This window comes from Athene cunicularia (assembly GCF_003259725.1).
Source record: "Athene cunicularia isolate RWA chromosome 2 unlocalized genomic scaffold, athCun1 chr2_part1, whole genome shotgun sequence".
Classification (NCBI taxonomy): domain Eukaryota; kingdom Metazoa; phylum Chordata; class Aves; order Strigiformes; family Strigidae; genus Athene; species Athene cunicularia.
Window position 1 is genome coordinate 150,980,731 of NW_020799095.1, and position 26,227 is coordinate 151,006,957.

Here is a 26,227-nt window from a genome sequence, read left to right on the forward strand (position 1 = left end):
AGAAAGAAAGAAAGAAAGAAAGAAAGAAAGAAAGAAAGAAAGAAAGAAAGAAAGAAAGAAAGAAAGAAAGAAAGAAAGAAAGAAAGAAAGAAAAAGGGAAATTGATTCCTCCCTCTCCCCCATGTCTGAGTTGATGTGGGTGTTCCCTTTACCAAGTTGTGTATCAGTTTCTCTCTGAGTGAATTTGATTAGATTTAAAGTAAAGTTCCTCTTCAGCTTCTCTTTGCATCAAAATCAAGAATGCATGAGAGATGGAGAATGTTGCCTTGCGGTCCGTTGGAAAACTTGAACCTTGAAAAATCTATCGGTGGCAACACAGCACCTATCAAGCCCATATCTGCAATGGATAAGCCAGCTAGAGATACTGAGCAAAGGGCAGGAGAAAACTCAGCATTATATAAGCTCATTAAAACTAGCAACAAAAGAATATATAGCTCTTGTCTCTTGTCTCTCCAGACTGGTGAATTCAACCATATGTTAAACTACTGTGATAGACTTTGATTATGTTGAACAATATACTCATACATTAACAGTTCTAGAACATATTTTAAAGAATTTTACTCCTATGATTATGCTATCAATAAAAATAAAATTTAAAATTTTAAAATTTTAATTAAAAAATAAACTTTTAATTAAAATTTAAAAAGTTAAAAATTAAAATTTACTATCTACATTTTATTTTACTCCCATGGTACAACTTTTTATGTGTAAATCAAACCTATACCGGGCTTCATGGCACTAAATCAAATTCCTGGAATCTATACACTAAGAGTTATTTCCGTTTTAAATCAAGGTAAACTTCCAGTGTGCTGGATCAAGCGATCAGAGTTCATACTAACTGGCCCTTTTGACCTAGGAAAACCATGCGTAACTGAATATGCGCCTGACTGAAGGTTAACATCTGCTATGGCCCAACAAAAATGTTGATTAAATGCCATCACTAAGTCAGTACCAAATAATCTAGGACCGAAGAAGAAAATCAGAAGCTATTGCTAGCAGTAGATGGCAGAGAAACATTAACAAAGAGGCAAAAATGGCTATTAAAATATATTTTATACTTATAAAATTAGCCTTAATGAACTATAAAATAAATAAGCCTTGATGAACTATAGCATCCACTTACAATTATTTCTGTACTAATAAGCTCGGAGGATATATTTGCCATATACTGGTCATTAACAAGATATCCTTTGGAATATATAATTTAATAAAGGAGACGTTGCTACGAATTAAAGGGATTCCAGGAAATTTGCGTGTCTGTCACCCCACAGCAATATTTGAGTGTCGAAAGAGAAAATTTTCTAAGCCAGTAAATACACAAATTTGTTCATACAAGCTGAAATGCAGGTTTTATAGCTTCTCTCTTGCATTAAATTTCCCCTCTATAGTCTTTTTAATGCTGTATTCTAGAAAAAAAAAAAAACAAACCAAATCTAAATAAATATTGGTCATTTGGATCTGCCTTGTACAGAACGTTTAATAGGAGCCCTTAATCATATGTTGTAAACAATACAAATGGTAGTTTTAAAACTAAGACTTTTGTTCAAAATAATCAACAAGAATGCCTCTTCATATAGCAAACTCTCACACAGCACAGTACTAGACGGGCAAAAAAACAGTCCTTGCAGGAATTGAAAAAGAGGAAATTCCACTTTTGCAGCAGAAAGAAACTCTTTTTCACCGTGAGGGTGGTGAAACACTGAAATAGGTTGCTTGGAGAGTTTGGGGAGTCTCCACCCTCAGACGTGTTCAAGACCTGACCAGACCCAGCCCAGAGCACCTGCTCTAGGTGACTCTGCTTTGAGCAGGACCTTGGACCAGATGAGCTCTGGAGGTCCCTGAGAACCTCAACCATGCTGTGATTCTGCAAGGCACTTGCATGTGCTTTTTATTGAGGTAAGGCGATGTGCAATCAAAAAATAGAAGTGCAATGGCAGACTGTTATCATCAGAGCCTAAAACTGGGTAGGCTTTCTTCTCCCTCCAATTTCAAAAGTCCCTTCAGTCCAAAGTTGTGCAGAGGGCGCTCAAGATACTGCTGTTGTGTTGCTCCTCTTCTTTAAACACTCCAGAATTCTTAATCTTCAAGAAGAAAACGCAGATGCCTTGAAAACTCTCCACAGACGATAAGGCTTTTTTTATCTAAAGACTAGGCAGACAATCAAAAGGGATCAAATTACTGCTGTTTAATGAGTTCCTGCTTGTCAGCTGAGAGGCAGCAATGGACGGGATGTTATTCTCAGCGTGTTCTGACGACATGACATCAAAAATAATGCATTTTACTCTGCACTCTGAGCAGCCTGGGCACGGGCAGCCATGGCAGTTCAGCTAACAAGGGGTAATTCAATCAACCGCGGTAATGTGAAAATTGAAATGATCTACCTTCACTCCACCTTGTTCGTCATTTCAGTGACAAGAAACTTTGCCCGCCTTCTGAGTTGGGATGGTAAGACTCATTTGAGATGCACAGTTGTAAATACAGTGTCTCTTTGTACAAGCCCTCAACACAGTAATTCCTGATGACCTACTTGTGAGAGAAATGGAATGGTTTATGCACTATAAAGCAAAGTCATTCAACACTGTAATGTAAAAAGCCCATTTCAGTGTTAAAATACGGCTATTAATTGGGGAATTAATAATCTGTCAAAGTTTAAGCAACTTCCGTACCAAACTCAGAAGTAAAAAAGCCATTTTTCCAGCAGTTTTTTAGGAAATACAGACAGTTATTTCTTTAATGACTACTAAAGTCTAAAGGCTTCTTTCCCAGAACATCTAAAAAGCCTATTTTGAGAGCTGAAACATATTCTGTAAATGAAAGGTTGTTGTGAAGCAGATTCCAACTCCTATTAAGGCCTAATGAAACTACAAGGGATATTTCAGAAAATTCACTGAGTACAGTGGAATTATAATTCTATTTTTAAAGATGGTTTGAGAATCTCACATCAGAGAGATAAAGGCAATTAGGAGTTTATTATTTATATATTGAACAGACTATATTATCAAGATGTGGATATTTCTAAGATGTACCCAAGGAGGCGGATAGCTAATAAAGATATGGTAAACACTACATTATATCTCAGTAAGGTCTGAAGTTATGTGGGATGTTTAGAATTTTTATTTAAAAAAAAAAAAAAATGTTAATGAAGGCCTAGGAAGAAAAGGAGGCCACAGAAACAGCCAGAGCTTCAGTGGAGGTTGCTGGGATAAAGCACAGCACTTTACTGAGTAAATTTTATCACTTACAACACGACGTCAAAATGCTAACCAACCTGTTGAACATGGAGTTATTTAGGTTGCAATTCCCAGAGATAGAATTTGACTTATTGGCACTGAAGAGTGATCTTCCCTTCCACATCACTGCATGTGACCCCTCTGACAGACACGACTAACACAGTGTCCCCTCTAAAAACATCTTTCTTCATAAACACAGATAATCACAAACATACTACTGTTTTAAGAGTCTTTCCTTCTGGGACGCTAGCTTCTTTAGCTAAACTGCCAAAATATTTCTCCTTTAACACGCTGTTACCAAAGAAAACCTCTTGTGCTGGCTTTTTAAGTTTTCTTCCAGAGAATGTTGATTGAAAATTTCTTTGCTTTGACACCACCACGAAGGATAATAGTCATGTAATACTTTCCAACAGCTTGTGTACCAAGGAGAACTGTATCCCGCCATTTAGTGAACAGCACTGATTAACTATGTGCTGTCCTATTCCCAAGAAAACCTATAAGACACCCTGTCTTAGTAGACAATTTTTTTTTTTTTTCACATTTACATCTCAAAAACACGGATAAGTAGAGTACCTAAACGTATCAAAACCTGATGTCCTCAGAGCTTCTATACAATACTACTGTGTGCACGTCCACAGAAGAGGAAAAGCAACATACAGATTCTGGTTTTGCTACCGGTTTTGGAGATAAAACTTTGCCATAACTGCAGTGGCCATGTTGTTTCAAACCGAGTTTGTTAAGATTGGATTTCTGGGTTATTTAGGGAAATATACAAAGCACAGCACTTTAATATTACGAGCAGGGAAATGGAAGAGCTGTAGATTATTTGCCAGCATTGGAGTCCTCTTTTCCAAACTTTCTCTTTCGCGTACAAAAGCTTTAAAATATCACAGAATCATCTGAGACTGAAACAGCGATGAAACATAGACATCGTGGCTTTTGTTGGATCAATATGTGCTAGCACAGAACTGGCCACTCGGGGCCTCCTTGTGCCCCACACACCAAGCTCTGCACCCAGCGGGAGCAACCGTACCCATCTTCCCGCCATCCCCAGGTCAAATGGAATTGCTCTCCAGAGGAGAATAAACTGGTTTAACCTTATCAAAAAGAACCACACCCCTTCCCAAACTGACTTCACTGCAAGTCCACTCACCCCAGAGCCAAGGGGTACCAGGATGAATAACAGACTCCCTTAGGCTGCTCTTCTCTGCTTTTGTCCCTCTCACACCACCAAGACCTCGCTGTATTTTGAGGGCTCAATGAGACAGATAATTTAAGCATCACCAACTGAAGTTGTCAGCTAACAGTGGTGGAGTGACGTGAGAGAAGTTTATAAATCTGTGTCACTCTTCTAAAGAGCCTAATCCTCCCTGCTCCTTGGAGCTACTGATTTATGCCTTGGAGAACCCTCCTGAGCCATTAATCGTACCACATACACCAACTGCTCCCTCCACCAGAGGAAATGAGACTATCCACAGGGAAGAAGACACCTGCTATGAACTCATTCAAAGATTTTGGACATACATTTATGACAATCTGTTCCAATTTGGAACCTAAATTTTAGGCACACAAATATATACTTAGGCAGTCGAAGGAATGACTGGTGCTGGCCACAATTGTAGCTGATATTTCTTCTTCTCACATGGTACTTCCCAAAGTACCTGTGAAGGACACAGTGTATGAGACCGGAGAGACCACTGGCCTGAATCACTACGGCCATTTTTGTGTTGTTTCTAACGTTTCAACTGAATGTGCTGAAGAACAGCCTCTTCTGCCAGGTCCTTAGAGGTATGTCATCATGGATAAAGTTTAAAGGCATTGCAAAGCATAAATAATTAATGTTTTCAGATCGCTTTGGGAAGCTCAGGTTAAAGACGTGCCATCCCTCTGAAGGGTCAGCACTGTGCTCAGTGGAAGTACTCCATTTTCCCACTGATTGCAACGAAACAGTGTAGAAACCTGAGACGGGATGAAGGAAGCTGCTGACTGCTCAAAAGTCCTACTGACTTTGGATTCAAATCAATGAATTCAAGTGACTCCTCGTTATTTGAGCTGCAGGAACTGTCTACATGTGGACTCTCAAGCTAAGGCAAAGGCAACATAATACATCCTCCCTTAGTTCTGTTTCACAGTAGAATTAATGACCTGGCATTATGTGATGCTTATAAAGGCCAAAGAACATACAGATGGGTAACAACCAAGGTCAGTGCGTTCAATCACAGTAACTTGATTATGTGATGTCCCATCATAAACGTTCAGCTGTTGGGAGGTTGGGAAGACGTGTATAAATGGTGAAAACTCAGAGAACTTCCTGGAAATTAATCTATGTATTTACTTTTGCCTTTCTTGCCCTGTTATTTTGAAGGATTTTTTGCATAAAGCAGACTCTTGTCTCTTAAAATTCATTTTTCTACTGGTAACCAGTTCTCTCTTCTACACATCTGCATCACAGATTTTAACTTGCTGTTAGGGAAATAATTTAGCTAAGAGAAATATAGACATGGCCGTTGGAATCAGGAAGTCTTCAAGAATATAAATATTAACTTAATTTAAGAAATTGGGCCAAATCTTAAAACCAGACGCATTATATATTAATCAGTGAAAATCCACATCTTATTTTTGAGTCGTTTAAATTTGAAGCACAAAAGTTATTGCAGAATCAGGATGCGCCTCAGTCTTCTTGCCAGAGCAAAAAATGAGCCAGGATGCCAGGATCCAAGCAAGTAATTATAGACTAAAAGACAAGAATCGAAATGACAAGAATTGACACCTGACTATAAATGCAGGAACCTTTTCAAAATAATAGGAAATGAGAAGAAAAAAAAAAAAAGACATTTCAGAGTTATTGATTCCTGATTGTGCTGCAGTACAAACATGGCAGCAGTGCCACAGCAGGGCAGAGGGGTGAATTATTTTAGAATTTGAATGACAGCTGTCAAAAATATTATGACCCTTACATGGCTTGAGAGACTGAAATGAGCTTGAAAACTGATGCACTCACGTAGTTATTAAGCCATATATAGAGGTGTGGTAAAAACAGAGACACTAAGTAAAGCTGGCACTGTGATATCAGTTTAAAAGGCAAAAGCAATACCATAAAGACCCCTGTCTATGTTTTGCCCTCATTTACAATGTTCATTAGGTTAAATTATTGCTCTGATCAACACCGAGTAGGGATTGTTGTGCTCTTACAAGCCAGGCCAGGCAAATGTCAGGATTTCTATTGAGTGTGTCAGAAGAGGGTGCCCAGACTTGGCTCCTCCTGGGAAGGAACAACAGAACTGTAAATGCCAAGTACCACCAAGCCACTTGTCAATCTTTCCCTGTCTGCCACCTACAGCCCTCACGACCCCAGGAGATACAGGCTCTGACCGCATTTGTTGGTGGGTTATTGATGCGCCCAGCCTTGGAAGAACTTACTCTCGGCTCCACATGGCACTTTACTCCCTTCCTGCATGTCTGCCGCTGTGAGAGAAAGGTGCAGCATTAACGACATCGGAAGGGGACAAGGCTGACCGAGCAAACACCCATTTTGCAGAAATATATTCTGCTGTCCTAGTTTCAAACTCTGAGATTTAAAACCTTGAGATGACGGTGCTCCTTACTTCCCTAGGCCAGATCACATGAATGAGCATTCCTCTGCTCCTCCGAGCACACACAGTGACTGCAAGTGCAGGTTTTATGGTTCTTGTCGCATCACCAGGAACCCTGATGCACCCATTTAGTACCTTGTGCATACAACACAGGAACACTGCACTGCACAAGGTACTAAAAAAACCCAACCCCAACTCCAAAAATATAAGGTCTGAAAGTAAGCACAAAAAACCCCACCAAAAATGGACTGTATAAAATCAGCTGTCTGAACCTCAACCTCATCGGTCAGGTTAAGAAAACATTTAACAACATAAGAAGACCATAAATGAATTAGGCAAGGGAAACTGTGATTACAAAGAAGGGAAAAAAAAATAATCCAAATTAAAACAATAATTTCTAGTTTTTTTAATAAAAATTAATTTAATTTAAATCCAAAACAAAGAGAGTCACATATTCAGGAAACAGATACCAGGAGCCTAATTATTGTTTTTCCATACGGACTACAGCCCTGCTTTGGAGATGCTGGCCAAAATGGATTTTTAGCTGTACATTAAAGATTACATGTTGATTGTAATTAGGCTGGCTCAGGACATTTCGTATTTTAAAAGTTTATGATAATTCAAAATGCAACTGGTCAAATTAACAAGAAAGGAATGCATCAATGACTGCTAAAGATTAAATAACGACTTCCTGGGTCAGGAAGCCTTCGAGCTTCAAGTTGCCGAAGGATGGCAGAATATTCTGCTGAATGATCACTTGTACGCTTGCCTGTTGTTTTGCTCTTCCATAGCTGCCCATCACTATCAACCACTGCATCAGCTACCAAGGAGGAAATCACTGTTTTACTCCTCTGTGCTCTCACTTCTTTATTCACAGACAGATATTAAAGCTGGAAAGAACAGTTAAGTCTACAGGGTTTAAGGAATCTATATAACAAAGCCCACGTGTTCAGTCCAGTAACCTTTGACTGACTGACATGTGTCTTGTAAACAGGGAAGGCACCTTCTGCTGCAATTACTTCTTTCAAGAAAAGGGTGCAGAGTAGTCAAGTCATCTTTCATTCTCTCTTTATGTGGCTAACTAGATCGAGGTCATTAGGTTGTCATTGGAAAGCATATTTTCCAACTGCCACAGGCATGTAGCATCTTTCTCAACGTTTATCACCTCCTTTTTCCTATAAAGAATGCTTAAGACTTGGGATTCCAGTGGTCTTGATTGTCACTTTGTGTAATTTTGCACTCAACCAGTTCACTCGAAGGAGGACACGGAATGTCTGTCTTCTCTGTCCACCAACGGAATTCTTTGTGGAGCTCAAAAGGAAGAAGAAACTGTATGATCTCTGGAAGCAAGGTCAGGCTTTGCAGGAAGAGTACAGAGCTGTGGTTCATTTATGTGGGGAGAAGACACAAAAGGCCAAAGCTCAATTAGAGTTGAAACTGGCCAGTGTTGTTTCAGATAACAAGAAGGGATTTTTAAAGTATGTTAATAGCAGAAGTACATCTAAAGGAAACATTGAACCTATACTTGTTGAAGATTGTCATCTGACTAAATAGGGAGGAAGAAGAAGTGGAGGCATTCACTGTGGTTTTTGCCTCAGTCTTTAATATTGATAGACTGTGGGCTGCCCAGTGCCCTAAGTCAGAGACCATGAGTGTGGAGACTGACTTTCCAGTTGTGGACAGAGAAATTGTAAGGGATGAGACCTGTTAGTTTAACCTCAGATCCTGGGAAAACTATGAAGATGATTACACTGGGTACTATCGAAAGGCATTTAGGGAACAATGCAATCATCAGGCACAGTCAACACGGGTCCACAAAGGGAAGTCCTGTTTAACTAATTTCATAACCTTTTGTGATAGGATCACCTGCCCAGAGGGTGAAGGGAAGGCAGTGGATGTAGTTTTTCTGGATTTTAGTGAGGTTTTTGATATGGTCCCTTACAGCATTCTTCTAGACAAGTTGGCCAACAGTGGGATGAGCAGGTTCATGGTGTGTTGGATGAAGAATTGGCAGAGATCAAAGGGTTGTAGCGAATGGGGCTACATCTGGCTGACCACTGGTCACCCCAGCAGTGCTCCTCGGTTCAATTCTAGGGCCAGTTCTGTTCATATATTTATCAATGACCTGGTTACAGGATTTGAATGCACCATTGGCAAGTTTGCTGATGATACCAAAACAGGAGGTGCTGTTGACTGTCTTGAGATACTGAAGGCCCTGCAGAGAGATCTAGATAGATTGGAGCATTGGGCTATGACTAATGAGATGAAGTTTAACAAGTCAAAATGCTGGATTCAGCACCTGGGATGGAGTAACACTGGGCACAAGTATAAATTGGGAGAGGAGTGGCTGGAGAGCAAGGCTGTCTGTGTTTAAGAGGCATTTGGACAGTGCCCTTAATAATTTGCTTTAACTTTTGGTCAGCCCTGAACTAGTCAGGCAGTTGGACTGGATGATTATTGTAGGTCCTTTCCAACTGTAAATATTCTATTCTATTCTATTCTATTCTATTCTATTCTATTCTATTCTATTCTATTCTATTCTATTCTATTCTATTCTATTCTAATTCCTATTTCCATTTCTATTTCTATTCTACTTTAGGTTGGCACTAGATAAAAACATTGTTAAAGGAGAGACTTCTTTCAGACTGCTACTGAGATACTGTCCTTTTAAGATGTTTACTGGTGTTGTACCATAAGAGCTAAAAGAGCAGCTGCAATGTTGCTACAATATGAGCAACGTGACCCAGAAGTTCCTGGGCTATTTTCCTGAGGTGTCAGCAAACAACTGTACAGATACAAGGCCCCAGGAGTTTCTCTGCATCTTCTGTAGATGCTCTTCTGTCTGCCAGAAAAAAAAACAAACAAACAAACAAACAAACCTGCCCCAAGGGAGCAGTGACATACTTACGGTGGGGGCCTCAACAGGCAAAAGTCAGGGCTCAGAGCTCTCCTGAACAGCTGCTCTCTCTGCACACACTAAGCCAGCAGCCAGTGATGCCACCACTGCTTGAGAAACTCCTGGGAAAAACTGCTTTATAGTTTACAAGATTCATAAAGTGATCTTTCCTATCGAAGGAATAGCCTTGCCTGCCATAGTCATGTCTCATCAGGGGAAGAGAAAGGAAAGTGCTTTTTTGTCCTTTTGGAAAGAACTGTCGATTCAGTGTCATTATTGCAAAAGCAGAAACAGGAGAGAGAAAAAAAAAAAAAAAAAAGAAGAAGAAGAAGAAGAAGGTTTTATATGTTAATGATCATAACAATCATTGGTGACCATAGCTACTAATGGCATAATTTCTTTAACTCACTGAATAGTGACCTTCAGATTTCTCACTGTGGTTGCACTCCTGAATGCTAAAGAAGCCTACCTTGAATATCATGCAAATGGGACTTAAACCACCTGAATGGGGTGGCTGGTGCTGTTTATTTTGGCTCCTTAGTGCTCCAGCTCAGAGCAGACTCTGATGAGATGTTAAACAGAAGTTCTGGCCAGTCATTAGCAAACGTGGGATTTTATTTAGCTGTGTGTCCTGTGCCAATAAGAGTCTTTTGTAACTAGTTCCCTAGTTCACTTTCTTCCCTTTATTTTCTCTGAACGGCCATGTAGAGCTGTTATACGTTAAAACCCAGCTGTTCTCTATCTCCCTATAGTATGTAACGGTTTTATATGAAACAGTGTGTTGAGGTGGTTGAAACTTAAATCTACTGATCTTTTAAAATCCAGTTGCATTGCAATTCAGAATAGAATAAACGCTCACTATGCACATGCAAATTCTGAAAGCATTCTGCTTTGGAAATCTTCAAAATATAATTGTGAAATCTGCTTCACACCATTTGAGGTCAATCTAGATTAAAAACAGTTTATAATGAATAGAAAGCATCCTTGTTCCAATAGATCTCAGTGTAGGTTTTGCCTATATTTGTACCGCTGGAGAGTAACTCATGTCTTAGAAGCTTAATAATTAGATTCACAACAGATGAAAAGTAGCGCTTTCATTAGCATCTCTAGGCTCATTTTCCTCTAGACATGGATCTCTTAACAGATGATTTACTCTAGTTTTCCAGTGGAGTTTTATTGTAAGAATATTTTGTTTCCCTGACTTCCTCCACTTAAGGGATTTAGATTAAAATGTGTCTAGATTTAGTGAACTGTTAATAAGGTTTGTGATTTTTAGGAGATAGGAATATTTAACTATGTATAAAAGAAAATTGATTATATTATTGATCAACATGATGGATCACATTTTAAAATCGGACTAATGCAGATTAAAACCAGAATAATGCAACTAAAATTATTGTAGTTGCTCGAGATTTAAATGAGCAGGACGGATCACTATCTGTATCTGTAAGCAGTGTCTCTTTATAAAAGAGGGATAAAAATAGATGTAGAATATATATATATTGTTTTATATATATTCACCATAAGAATATCCATATTTAATCAATCTAAATGTCCATCTCACTGCTATCATTCTCACTTCAGTGCTGGCCAAACCCCTAAGTAAGCATGCAAGTGCAGAAAAATATTTACAGCTCTTTCTCCCAGCCATAATGTAGGGCTCACGCTCATTCTCATACAAAATCAATGAGACAGTACTTGATATCCTTCAACAGGTTTTTTCTTTCATGGGTTTGTGCAATTCCTTCTCGCACTCAAATTTTGGCATCCCCAATGCGGTGCCAGAAGGACTTACAAAGCTGAAGTACACCCTGTGTGAAGAATCACCTTCCAGCGATTGTTTTCAACCAACCCCGGGTAGTTTTAGTTGAGAGCATGATGTAGACAGAAGGCATTTTAGAGGGCAGTTCCTTCATCCTCAGGCAGAAGGATAGCATTATCGAGTAACACTGAACTCTTGTAAAACAAAACAATAAAAAAAAAATAATCTAGCAACCCTTTGTGCTTTCTCTAGGGTAAATCCAGAGGATGGTTCAGGCTAAGAAATCTCTGCTTAAATTACTGTAAAAGTTCCCAGTGATCCCCAGCATAATGCAATATCTAAGTACAAGACTAGTATCACGCATGCTTTATGCAAGTCTTTGTGGGACACGAGAGGTCTCTAAACCAAAAATTGTGCCCGCTCTTCACCACTTTCTGCCTCAGGGCTCCTACTTGCAGGAAAAGTCCCATTGATACCCTTGGGTTCTGGCTTTATCATTTGGAAGCCCTGCCATGGCAGCAGACACATAGACCTGGAATGACAGAGTCCTTTGGATAGTAGAAATTCTGCAAATACTATAATCTCTCCTTGAATAATGGCCTAGTGACCTTCTACAGAAGCAGACACCCAGAAATTCTTTGTACGAGGGAGAGATTATCAGAAATAACTTATGAGTCATTCTCCTAAAGTAATGAGGAAAAAAAGAAAAATCTTTTTTTCTGTTCTATGCTTTACATTTAAAGCATATTCTTTAAAAAGAAAACATAGTATAGCTTCAAATTCACTACTGGGATGAAGGTGCTTTGATGTCTCGCCTCTCTTGGTTAGGTTACAGCCCAGTCTCCCTACACAGACCAATATTCTTTTAGCGGTGGATCCAGGCCAAAAATCGCCATAAACCCATTTTTATTTTTGTCCATACTGCAATTTCCAGTTCTTTGTCTTCCTTCTCCTCAGGAGAACTTGGCTCCAGGGTCTCTTTGGAACATCTCAGAAAGTAGGTGCACTCCGGAACATCTCAGCATATCTGAGGGATGTTGGATTACCCCCAACCCTGCTTCAGTCTGGAGTCTTTAACACTCATCCTGCATCTCTAATTTATACGGATTTAGGATTCATTAATTAGCATTGCTACGAGATCCATATCAAATTGAACACAACACAAACAGCAGAGAAAAGGGTAATAAGGTGTTTTGTTTGAATATCACCTTGGCTTACATTTAAGGATCCACTGAGGATGTGAGTTCTGAACTCACACACCCTTTAAAGGAAATTATTTTCACAGGCCAGACCTGAGTGTTCAAGCTAAGATAAATTTTTCTTACCATAATCAGCTTCCTCAACTGTCTCCCAATCATCTTACAAAGTATGACAAAAGACTTAGTTAAAAGCTCTTACCTGTGGAAACCGTAGCCAGATCAGTGCTTGACTGAGACCGCAATGATTATGACAACGAACAGCAGGACAGCCAGTGCGACAGTGAGAAGGCAGCACTTCATCTTCCTGGCTCGTAGCTAAGAGGAGAAAGATAAAGAAATAAATACATGGACGTTTAACAGAAAGATGGTGAGCGTTGCTATGTTTTTTTTTTTCCACGGGTAGGACTATTCAAAACAAGTCAACGCAACATGGAGAATTTGCCTATTTTGTTGGTCTGACTCATCCTTCTGGACACTCTGGTTTCTTAATTTTCAGTGAAAATCCCCCTTAAATACAACCAACATGTTACTACCTACATACCTACATACAACCTACATGACTCCCTCCCTGCTTAAATCATTGTATGTGTCACACTAAATTTCCAGGCTCTGTTTGGAGGGCTGGACTTGGGTAAGGTTATCCGGTCTGATTTTGGTCTGGGGCTGTCAAATCTGCTTTCTGGCTGCCAGAAGATGACTGTCTCCTGTAAGACAAAAAGGTCTCTCTCCACCCTGCTGTGCAATGAAATCTAGCCAAGCAGTAAGGCAGGCAGTTTGCAGGGTAGGCACACGTTCCTCCAGCGTTAACTGCCCTGATTTCATTCAAATTAAGATATGGTAAAAGAGTTTCTACAGAGTTTTAATTTTGATATCTTTCTACTTAAACTCATCGGTCTTCCCAGTGGCCTCCACGGACACGATGTTGTCTGTGCCCATTTAAAATCTTATGCAGATCAATTCCTCTTTCTCCTTTTTGCATGGATTAGAAGAAGGGTGTTGACATCATCCCTCGGTATTAGTAATCCTCTTATCCGACACACACACAGACAAAAAATAACTTTAATGAAACAGAGTCAACTCAGACATTTTCCCCGAGACCAGATCAACCAGTCCTCTGGCCACCAGACTTGATAACACCATCCTGACATGATAACATTCTTTTTTTTATTATTATTTTTTTTTCCGAGAGTTCTTTACCTTTCTTAGAACCAAAGTGGAACTTTCACAGGTGAGATTATGCTAATATTACTCCTGTTACCCACTTTTCCAGTCTGCCTCAGATCCTTTGCTAACTGATTTACACCACTCAGCACCACCTTTCTCACAGAGGCATAGCTCCCCAGCTGTTTTGTTCTACAGATTCTCATATAGCGTGTGACAGGAGACTCATCTCTTCCATTGGTGCTCCAAAGTCCAATGCTTCATTCCCCTGCAACTCTCCCTGGGCCCATCTGTTTTGCTGTGCAGAGCTGGAGAAGCGCTTCCAGCAGGGAACTATGATGCACGACCTGTCCTCTCCTCCAGAATCAATCACCAACCCAACTGGTGTTTTTTTTATTAAAGTGTGGATTTCCAGATTATTATTTTTAAACAAATTAAAACGCTGTGATGCCCTGCCTCCAGAGCAGATAATCAGTGATTCATCTTGGCTCTCCATTTGCTTTTCAATTACTCACACAGAAATGTTTTCTTTGGGTTGGGAAAAAAAAAAAAAAAAGAAAAAAAAAAAAAAAAGAAAAAAAAAAGAAAGAAAAAAAAAAAAAAGGTGCTTTAAATATATCATTCCATGTGTATGTGTTTAAGAAGGACGTTTTTGTCAGGTATGCTAGGAAGGGGACACACACACACACACACACACTATTCTCCCCCTCCCCAAAGCCCTACTTGTGGTCAGCCGTTTGCTCACACTTTTCAATCAGTCTGCTGTGACTCTTGGGGGAGAGTAAAGGTGCACATGAGCTATTCCTCTCTTTAACAAAATTTTTCACCCACAAAGTGATGTTTCTTCACAGCTGCTCTGCGCTTTGCAGCCTTCGTTTCTAGAGGGGTAACTACACGTTCTGAAAGCTGGCTGCAGGAGACAGGAGGCTACAGCGTCCTCTTTTCTTTTAACCTGGCTTAATTTCAAGTCAAAACAGAGAACCTCTGCTTCAAACTGCAGAGTATTTTAATGCACCTAGATGTCCTTCTCCACTTCTAAAACGCCAGAGCCTTTGTTTGGTCAGCAGAGGATGCTAATGGGTCATTTAGCTTCAAGCAGCATTCTCAAATATTCCTAAAGAGTTTCAAAGGCTGTACAGTTACCACTTCAGACGTTTTCTCCATCAGCCCCTTTACAGCGATATGCCATTATTTTACTCTTTCTAGCATTCTAAAGTCCTACTCACTCTTATTTTGCACTTTATGTACTCTCCCCCTCTCCTTTTTTCTTGTTTTTAGCCAATATAAAGCAAGCATAAAACTCAACCATAAACAGACTAACAGACTAATCAGAGGGTAGGAGAGATACAGCCAAGCCTGTATTCTGATATTTGGTTCACATTTTATGACCTTGTCCTGGCTGCTAAGTCAGGATAATGATTCCTGCTCTGTTTACAACATTTCTTAGTGGATTTAGAATTAGTGCCCTTCACAGCCATATAATCTGTTGTAGGATTCTCCAGTTAATTCCTAATTCTTTCTTTACTTTATATTTCAATAAGGAAAATGTACAGTTCTTTGAGCCCTTTTGGTCTCCAGTCATAAATCTGTACATGCTGGAGGAGCAATAGAAATACAGCTTCTGAGCCCTGCCTGATCACACAACATTTTCCACACATTGAAGAAGAATGGCCACATAAAAAAAAAAAAAAAAAAAAAAAAAAAGAAAAGAAAAAAAAAGATATTTGAGCAAACGGCAGCAGTTGCTCTCAAGGTACAGATGCACATGCTGCTTCAGGAAGGTCTATGCAAGCATCCCTTCACTTCTCTTGACAGCAACCCTGTCCTGTGAAGAGGACACACCTGCATTTTGTCGAGCTCTTGTGACGCATTCCCTGCCCTTATCGGAGGAGATGCTAGCACACAGCAGGTTGGACAGATTATTTTGTCCACAGTATAGGATCTGCAGACCATGGTATGTGTACTCTCTTCTGAGTATTACATAAATATACACTAACAAACAGCAATCCTTAGTTTAGGTTAACATCCTTAGTTTAGGTTAACAGAATCTGATTGCCAAACTGAGATTATAAATGGTGTCTTATTGGCATCACTGTCATTCCTGAGGGAAGTTGGGAGGAAAAAAAAAAAACATCCCTATATCTTGAATAACCCCAAGGCACCTACACACACTTGGAAGCACATGAACATCAGAAATGTAAGCACTCAACACCTACGAGTTATATTTCCCATGTCTGAATATATAGGTAGAATTTTTTCCCCTCCTTCCCAAGTAGGATCTTCGCCTTATTCAATAAATATGTAATTATTATGATATGTCTATCATGTATGTTTATAAATTTTATTTATCTACTCAAGATTTCTTGGGACATCCATCTAAATCCATGTTTCCATGGATCCACATGAATCCACATGGATCCACATGAAATCACACAAACCTTTCAGTTAACACAAAGTTCCTAATTTTCCCCTGGGAGTTCCATGACAGCAGAATCATATAATTAATACTTTCTATCACAAACATCAATGCAGTGATAGGTTTATGTCCATTTAAGCCAAGGAAGTGCAGACACATGCCATGGGTAGAAGTATAGCTGGTCCCAAGAGAATTCCAATTCTCCAACAGAAAAGATAGAAGAACAAATGCGATTCATGATGCCATCCCTTGAATCTAGGTTAATCTGAGCTTACATGGAAATGGTAAACCATTTCCAAAACTCTAACGGGTTCATTTCTCACCAGAGAAGTCATGAGATGGTTACTACTAGATTTCTGTCTCAAACAGCAGAGCCACAGTCACAGAAAGTTTAAGGAGAGAAAAAAATAAAAAATAAAAAAATCAAAACTTAAGCCACCTGTAAAATGAGTAATTTATTTTACGACATAAATCTTCGGGGAGCTTTGCATTTTTATAACATTTCCCACGCATCCGACTAATCCGCAGTTGATTTCATTTGTCTTTTTCCAGCTCTTTCTCCACTCAACTGCTGAAGATCTTTCTTTCACGCTGTGCATTAATGCGATTCTCTGTTCTCCTTGACTTTCCTGGACTCCAGCATAGGAAGCTTCGAGGCAATGTGATTTCCCCTCAGTTCCTGAAACCTACACCCATAATTGCTTGCAGTAGCAATAATAAGATAATTTTGACCAACATCTTCCACTTTCACTTGAAGCATACTTAGCTGCTTCCCAAAGAAAAGACACACCTAGGACTGTTGGCACAGCAGACGTATCAAAAGCTGATTTATACTCTTGGTACAAACTAAATTTTGAGGCTGTTCCCACTAAATTCAAAGAAGTATCAAGAAAAACTGAGATAATAAGGTTTTGTTTTGGGGTTGGTTCTTGTTTGGTTTTTTTTTGGTTTTTGTTTTGTTGTTGTTGTTGTTGTTGGCTTTTTTTTTTTTTTTTTGAGAGAGAGAGAGACTTGGAGGTTTTGCCAAACACTCCTAGAAGTGACAACAAGGTAGGGTTGCTTTCTCCATTTATTTTCCTGATAAGTTGCAAAGCTCTGTCTACATAGAGGAGGCACTAGAATTTAACAAAACCTCCTAAAGCCCATGTTCCTCACAGAGAAACATCTTTCCCAAAACTCCATTTTGGAAAATGTTGATTCCCTTTAACCATCACTTAAAATGAGTATCTAACTAGAGATATAAAAATCAATGGCACAAACAAAATTTCAGGCTGAATTTGGGAAAAATTTAAAGCTACCAGAAAGTATTATCTTCTGCTAGAAAAATTATGAGAAATAATTATAAGCAGCACTATCTGATTTCATTTTAATTACATTAGGTTATTCTGAACCTTGAATGGGATGCTGTTGCCTTGCTCTGGTTTTATAGCTCTGTCCCAACCTGTTGTAAACCCATTTCCCATAACACCTAGAATCTGTTGATTAAATTGGAGCTAATCTCTTTTCATTGTACACATTTTCCCAAGATGAAAAGAATGCAGCTTGGGACAAAAAAAACAAACAAACAAACAAACAAAAAAAACCCAAAAAAACCCACCTCTAGTAAGACGTAATGGATTCTTACAGTTATTTTTGCCAGGCTCTCAGGGTTTTTAAGTAAAACCTTATAGGTAAAGATATATTTTAATCCTGAGAGAGGTTCTTTAAACACACATGTGAAACAGGAGTGAAAAGCAGGGAAGGAATGGGCGAGGCTATTTAGGGACATAGCTGAGAAGCACTTTGTACTGACTGTCACACTGGATGTGACTGAGCCTGGAAGAAGCCTTTCCCTCACTGTTTCATAAAAATAGGCTGCAAGTCATATTTTACAGCCTAGAAGATATTTATTTCTTGAGGGTGAAATGTGAAATGTTGAAAGTAATTTTAATTATGTCACAACAGATAGTTAACTAATTAAAAACTATTAAAGCCCATTACAGCCCCAGGCCCAGAAAAGCACATTTCATCTTGGAAATTCTGAAGAAAAAGTATTTACAAGGAGGAAAGAAATGTTTTCTTGCTAAGGGTCCAAAAGCTAGCTGGAGCAAAGCATAAATAATAGGAGAGGCTAGAGGAAACTGTTTTCCCTGTATTTATATAGAGTAGAAAACAATATAAGCATTTGATTCTTGTACGGAAAAGCAGCACTGTGCTTCTTTACCCTTTATGGACTGGCTATACTATACGCTGCAAGGCAGGAAGGTTGAGGTTTCACAACCGTCTCTACTAAGGAAGCGAAAAGCCCTAGAAACAGGCATTTTATTTCAGGCAGGGATTTGTACTAGAACAGCTGCTCTATTCTGGGAACCTCAGAGCATATGACACTGCTTCAGAGCAGAGACACACGCTACAACTCCACGGTAGTAGCATTTTCTAGGTCTCCTGCAGGACAAAAGCACTGGGCAGGTTGCTATCTCACCAATTTCACACGTTCTTATTCCATCTGTACCTGTTCTTGTCCCTTGCACTAGGATAAAGGTGATGATAGCACAGAAAGAGCATTGCCCCGAGATAGTTAACCCAATATGATGGGTCTCTGTCCCTCACTCCTGCAGTGCCAAATAGCAGATGGATTTGACACAACCTTGGCTTCTCAGTGAAATGTTGGGGTTTCAGTCCCAAGCCCCAAGTTAAGGTTGACATGTGGGTGATTCCCACAGCCCTTCCCAAAGGGGGGTGAGTTTCCCTTTAAGCTTCCCTCCAGGGTGGGGTGGCCTTGCAGACAGAGCCATTGGGTCACTGAGCCCCAGGGCTCTGCAGTGAGTAACCCCAGGTCAGGTGTCCACTGAGGGATAACAGCTGGGACCCCTTGCAGGCAGGGCAGTGTCTGTGTGTGAGGTGGGTGCCCTGTGCAGAGTTCCCTGTTGGGGAAGGACCTCCCGCCTCCCTGGGACTGGGCTCCAGTCAGGTCTGGCTTTTGTAAACGTGGGCTGTGTAGGGATTCAGTGTGTGGCTTCCTTGGTCTGATGTGTTTGGCTGGTTGACCTGGTTGTCTCCCCTCCCTTCTATGGGAGACTGCATTTCACTGGTTATCCCACCCACTGTTGGTTGTGTGGTGGTGTTGTTGGGGTCAGTGTCAATTCTGTATAACCTGACTGACATGTTTGTACCCCCAGCACTCACTCCTGTACTGACCCTTTTGTATCAAATACAATTTTGTTATTGGTTCATCTTTATGCTGGCTGTGTCCTTTATGCTAGGCCTGATAACTTGCAAAACACTCAGTTAGGTTGTATGGGCAAGAAGCTGTCTCCTAGGGGAGGAGGTCCATTTTTCAGTCATCATTTCTTAGACAGGTTATTATGGCAAGCAAGCAAAAAGCTAACCTCTACTCAATACCAAAAGACTCAGCCAGACTACCCATTTTTACCTACAGAAATGCTTACGTGTGTTTTAAACGCAATTTTAACATAATGAACAAATCATGAAGCATTTTCCAACAAAGCCAGGATTACAAGAACTTCTGAAAGTACAATTCCACTACTTGAGCAAAGAAATCATTGAAGATTTATCTCCTATGTAGATCTATTTCCCGCAAACACATCCAGCAAATAAAAAAAAAATTAAAAAAAAAAAAGATTAAATTTGGAAATCACACAATAACAGCCTCCAGTTATCAGGTCGGGTCCTTTTAACGGCCTCTGCTGGGCAATGAAAACCCACCTTGATTAATTTTCAAGTACTGTTTCCTTCATTGTAAGATTAACAAATCTGTTTGACATAAAATGGTACACTTTATATGCAAATCTCTGTAGAGAGAGTTTTGTGACATTAAAGAGGTTCATACAATTTTGTTCACCCTCCCCTCAGAGGTCATTTGCAATTGCATGAAAGTGTTTGTCTATGCCCTTAATATGCATTTTGAAAGCTAATTTGAGGTCTGCTGGATTGAGAGCCCAGGTCCTTAATTACGTTTGGACGTGTTTATACAAAGATGATACTATGAATCTGAAAGTACTGTCGTTCCAATATAAACCAGCAAAAACTCTGCTGAAGGCTCTGGTGTTCTCATGGGGGAAAAGAAAAAGAAATATTGGAGTAACGCAGCAGAAAATCAGACCTCGTAGATATGTGTTTACCTCCAAGCACTATATAAACATACAGAGGGCAAAAATCCCCTTGCACTTGCACCAGTGTTTTCATCTTTATTTTTGTTTTATAGGCCAATTACATTTATAAGATCCCTTAGTTAGTCATACACAATCACCTCTGATAAGAGAGTAAACACACTGTTATTGCAATGGAAGTGAGGAATGTGACCTTTAACGTGTGTACAAATTAAAATGCACTGACCAAATTTGGTGACCTTTATGGTAAAGATTCCTTATAGAGTAACAATGAATTTGCTATTAAATATCACTGCTTCTGCTGACAGGCTAGAAAAGGCCACTAATATTATTAACCACTTTTGGTGTTTTTAAATTAGAATGAAGCAGACAAGTTGCACATGTCTAAAACCCACAAGATACGAGCGCAACAGGATATTCCTACTGAATATCACTTTTTTTTTTTTTTTTTTTTTTCACATCATTTGGACTGATTTCAAATATTCCCTTATGATTGTCTGTGTATTTGCCACTTTCCAATAATTCTGCAGTCTTCCCATTCCCCCTAAGCCTCTCACATTCTCCATGCCTGCAACCTAGCTCAAGCTATTTTATTTAAATGAAAATATTGAGGTCAAATCAAAGAAGAAAGCTATTGAAAAATGTACAAGTGTCCCACCCTGAAAAATGTAATGCAAACATTTTCTCTAGTGACTCCACGCTTTGGAAAAAAGTCAGGGAACGTGAGGAGGAATAGGGACAAAGGAGTTTGTCCCATAGGTAAGGATGAATCTTTTAGCACTTCCAGGAAATTTGGCTCAGCCTGGGAAAGGTATGACTTCTCTCAAACCCTAGCTGATGTACACTCATGTTCAAAATCTGAGATAATTTTCACCATCTGCAACAGCCTCCTATCAGGGTGGGGATAGCAGCACAATGCTTTTTCTGTGCCAGTTTGCCTAAAAGCAGACAGAAGCTGATGTTAAGCCTGTACACACACATTTAATTGCTGCATTTTCTAACTTCTGAATGCTTGAATTAGCAGTCTTAATATTCCCTTAATATACTTGTTTTTTTTAATGGCTGAGACATCATTTGTAATAACACATGATAATGGCTTACATTTCTATCATGTCTTTCAAGGCAGCAGGCCTCCAATGTGATTTACAAATTCACTATAAAGAAGATTTTTTTTTTTTTCCCCAGCACTGGAGTGAAGCCACCTACCTCTGGCAGCTGTTTAAATTCTACATAGCAAATCTAGCCAGCACTTTAAAGCAGGTAATGACTATTGTGTGCACCAGAAACACCAGAGAGCCTGTATTTTCCCCAAACACAATTTGCCCAAGGTAGTAAAGAAAATGCCCTTATACTTTTGCAGAAACGGCATTGAGATGCTGAACAGCCCCATGCGGGCAGACTCACAGAGACCTTAACTCCCCCAACAATTCAAACCCAGAATCATGGTTGCAAGGGAGCAGAGAGAGAACAATTTGACCACATGAAAGCAGCGCTGTGCTCAGAGAAAGCCTTCTTGCTGAGCAGGGTTTATTAGTTAGACTATTAACATATGAATTGATAAGATTGGAAATTACAATCTTTGGGTCGACGTGCTGCTGATCTCAACCCTTTGAGCCCAAAAGTTCAGTCAGCTTTCAACCCACCTCACATATCTAGTCTGTACGTCATCAGTTTTTCTATGAGGGAGTTACAGGAGCTAGTGCAGAATGGCTTAATTGCAGAATCAACTGAAGAAAATTTGGCTCATTCTCTGTCCTGGAAAATGCTTGGGCTCCCCAAGTTGGCTCTTATGCCAATAACAACTAGATCAAACTCCGCACAAGCTTATAAGGACCAGAGCCAAAGAAATTTTATATTCTGGCTCAACTGCAATGGTGTTAATGGAACTACTCCTGTAAACCCTTATGAGATTCTGGTCCAAAGAAGTTAATATTTTCTCCTTAGTACCATGTGTATAGCTATATCCACACTTTTATTTGAAAATTCTACTAAAAGTAAAATCCTTGGTAAAGGGTGGAGAATCAGCCATGAAGGGTCTTCAGACCATCCTTGAATGCAAGTGTCAGATAAAGAAAATGAACACAGTTCTGGAAGTAGAGGAAAAAATTCATATAACAATTTTTTTTTTTTTTTTTTTTTTTTTTTTTTTTTTACATTGGGACTGAAAGAAAGGATTTTCTGCCTTGAAAGCACAGTGTTCTGGAACTAAGACTTTCCTTCAAATCTCAGCAGTAATTAAGACAAATTACCCTCAGTGTAAGTCTTCAGGCACCAAAGAACAAACCAAAGGTTTAAGCTGGTCTGATTCTATCGCCAGAAGGCAGCTGTCCATATAAACCTTCAGTCAGTACATTCCACTAACTGATCCACAAAAAAAGCTCCTCCCAGCCCTATGAATCAGAAGTAAAACCAATTTTTGGAAGGATTTCTGTGAAGTAGTATGCCATCAATGCCTGAGAATGTTGGTGTTAGGAGCTGATGATTCTCCAGAGTGAAAATGTCACGGAATCATCGCAGGCAGAATTCTGTGTTTGTATTTTCATTAGACCAATTGATACGATTGAAAAATAAAAATCCTCCGAACAAAAAATAACTCCCAAAGCAGAAAAGTCTTATGTTACTTGTTTCAAAGTATATTTTTCATTTACTGTGTCTGTTCACTTAATATAGGATATTACTTCTTGCAAACTTTGCTCACTATCTCTAGACTATCATTAACATGACTCTTATTCTATTAGTAACTCTACTATTGCTAAAACACCATCATTAGCACGTCAAGCAGTGGTTGACTGGCACAAAATATCATGTATTACTTCATCGCAGTTTAGAACAGAGCTGACTTCTGCTGCACTGAACTTTACACAGATCGCTAAACATGGCAAATAGGGGTTTTCTGGTACTGAAGTCCAAATAGTGTAGAGAAAAAATGTTCCAGTAACAATCGAGCACTCCTTAAAAAAGAAACCCAAGAGAACCACTGGTGTTGCAATCAGGAATATCAGTAAAGCTCATTGTTGATTTCTCCTCCCAGGCATGCTTTTTTTTCACCAGTTTACAGGCATCCACCATGTCACTGCTGCTCCTTTGCAGTATGCAGACTACTTTGGAAAAAAAAAGTGCTAAGAAACAGTGAGTAAATTAAACTGGGACCAGGCATGAAAATCTTTCTTGTGAAAAGTGACAAATTGTGTGCTAGGAACTTAAGGAACGCACACCTCCACAACTCTGCATAACACAGCACAGATATTCCTGCGGACTAAATGCTATTTTACAGCTTCTTAACCCTATATATACACCTATATGTGTGCCTTCACCTATTCAAAGACCTCACAGAGACAAGCCAAGAGTCTTAAATAATTGCCAAATGAGCATCGTTAAAGGACAAAAGGATATTTCCTTTCTACTACTTACTTATGTCTGTCACAAGAAGAGGATAAAGTAAAATCTAGCGTAACACCAGTGAAACTAAGAAGAAATAGCAGTGCCTCGATATCATTTTATTGTGTGGGAGAGAATTAAATTTGAGGCAGCATGATTTTCTGTAGAAGCCATGGAGAATTGGTTAGGCTATCAAAAATCCTGATCTAAGCTTTTGTTTAAACCCAAACAAGATTTCAAGGTTTGAATAGTAGTTTTACTCTCTGTTATTTTTTCATTTTCACACTGGCCTATGAGCTTTCAGTTTTCTGATAGATTAAATGCACAAATGCCAGGAAGCAGCCTGAGTTGATACTGCACTTTAGCCTCTATGAGAGAGCGCAAAGTATTGGAAAATTCTGTGTGAGATAGTATTCCCCTGAGGTTTTTTGCTCAGTTTTTCAGATGGAGATCCAGAGAAAGTAAAACAAAGGGCAGAGTTCAGGACTTGTAGGAACAGCATTCAAATATACAGACCCCCAAAACCTCTCAAAATAGCAGGCACTGTGGAGAATTGTACAGGCAGATACAGCACCTATACTGCCTTTTCTCATTAAATTGTTATGTGATCCTTCATAAGTCATTTAACTTCTTCATTCCTTAATTTCCCCTTTTATAAGATTAGGGATGTTACTTCATTAAATAAATAGAGCAAAACTAGGGACACCCATGATGACGGATCTCATTATTTGCTAAGATCAACACACAAGCACTGGGGGGGTTTACTATCCAGTTTGTATGTGGATGGTTTTTTCTTTGGTTTTGTTTTAGGTAAAGAGGTTCAGCCATTTCTAGGATGACAGGTGATGTTATAGTGGGGGTCTGCTATAGGCCATCTGACCAGGAACACTGAGAATATGAGGACACCTATAGACAGATAGGAACATTCTCATGTTCACAAGCCCTGGTCCTCATGGGGGACTTCAACCACCTCAGTGTCTGTCGTAGGGACACCACAGCAGGGCACAAACAATCCAGGAGGTTCCTGGAATGCATTGATGATAACTTCCTTCTCCAAGTGATAGAGAAGCCAGTGAGGAGAGGTGCTATGCTGGACTCTGTTCTCACCAACAAGGAGGGGCTGGTGGGGAGTGTGAAGCTCAAGCGCAGCCTTGGCTGCAGTGACCATGAAATGGTGGAGTTCAAGAACCTTCAAGCAGTGAGGAGGGTGCACAGCGAGCTCACTACCCTGGACTTCAGAAGGGGAAAGGCTTGGCACAGTAGGATGGGATAAAGCCCTGGAGGGAAGAGAGGTCCAAGAAAGCTGGTTAATATACAAGGATCACTTCCTCCAAGCTCGGGAGTGATGCATTCCAAAAGAGACAAAGTCAGGCAAAACCACCAGGAGGCCAGCATGGATGGGTAAGGAGCTCCTGGACAAGGACACACACAAAAAGGAAGCCTACAGAGGGTGGAAGCAAGGACAAGTAGCCTGGGAGGAATACATAGAAATTTTCCAAACAGCCAGGGATCAGGATAGGAAAGTCAAAGCCCTGATAGAATTAAATCTGACCTCGGATGTCAAGGGCAACAAGAAAAGCTTCTATATGTAGATCTATTACAAAATGACCCGACTATTGAACAAGGGAAAAGCTGTGGATATTGTCTACCTGGATTTTCAAAAAGCATTCGGCACAGTGCCCCATAGGATTCTCAGAGAAAAACTGGCTGCCCATGGCCTGGATGAGCGAATGGTCTGCTGGGGCAAGCACTGGCAGGATGGACGGTCCCAGAGAGGGGTGGTCAGTGGAGATAAATCCAGCTGGTGGCCGGTCACAAGTGGTGTTCCTCAGGGCTCGGTGTTGGGACCATTTCTGTTCAACATCTTTACTGATGATCTTGATAAGGACATAGAGTGTCATCAGTAAGTTTGCAGGTGACACCAAGTTAAGCAGGAGTGTCGATCTGCATGAAGATGGGGAGGCTCTACAGAGGGACTTGGATAGGTTGCATCAGTGGCCAACATTAATAGGATGAATGTTGGAGAACGGCTTGCAGAGAGCAAGGCCATAGGTCCCTGCAGAAGTCGGTCCCAGCCACCTGAGGTAAACAAAGGAAAGAACCCAGGGTACAGTTATGTAAACAAGGATGAAGACCCAGGGCTCAGTTGTGCTAGCAAGGATTGTTGTGAGAACACAGAGATAAGTTGGGGGCGCATTACGACCTTGGGGGTGAAGGGAAACAACCCTGGGAGAGAAGCAGGTTCACAGGAAGAAAGATGTTTATGCATACCAGAAATGCCACAAGGGGCTGAGATATTATAATGTGACCTTTCAGATGTACCCAATGTCTGAGATATTATAATATAGTTTCTTAAATGTATCCAATAGTTATAAGTAGTGTATCGTAGAATGCTTATATAAGGCGTGATTTCTTTCAATAAAGTTGAAGCTTGCTCTATCATTCACATTGAATTGGCTGCTTGCTTCCTCCGCCCCCCGCAG

At 39.9% G+C, this 26,227-nt stretch overlaps 1 protein-coding gene across 6 annotated transcripts in view; it reads right to left on the minus strand.

The window, feature by feature from the left end:
* The window catches only part of TSNARE1 (t-SNARE domain containing 1), a 505,053-nt gene that overhangs the window by 53,587 nt on the left and 425,239 nt on the right, over positions 1 to 26,227 (minus strand). For all 6 annotated transcript variants that reach the window (XM_026843158.1, XM_026843156.1, XM_026843161.1 and 3 more), the window contains one exon: positions 12,880 to 12,995. In XM_026843158.1, coding sequence (XP_026698959.1) covers positions 12,900 to 12,995 — 96 coding nt within the window. In that variant the 3' untranslated portion in view covers positions 12,880 to 12,899. The remainder of the gene's footprint in view (positions 1 to 12,879; positions 12,996 to 26,227) is intronic.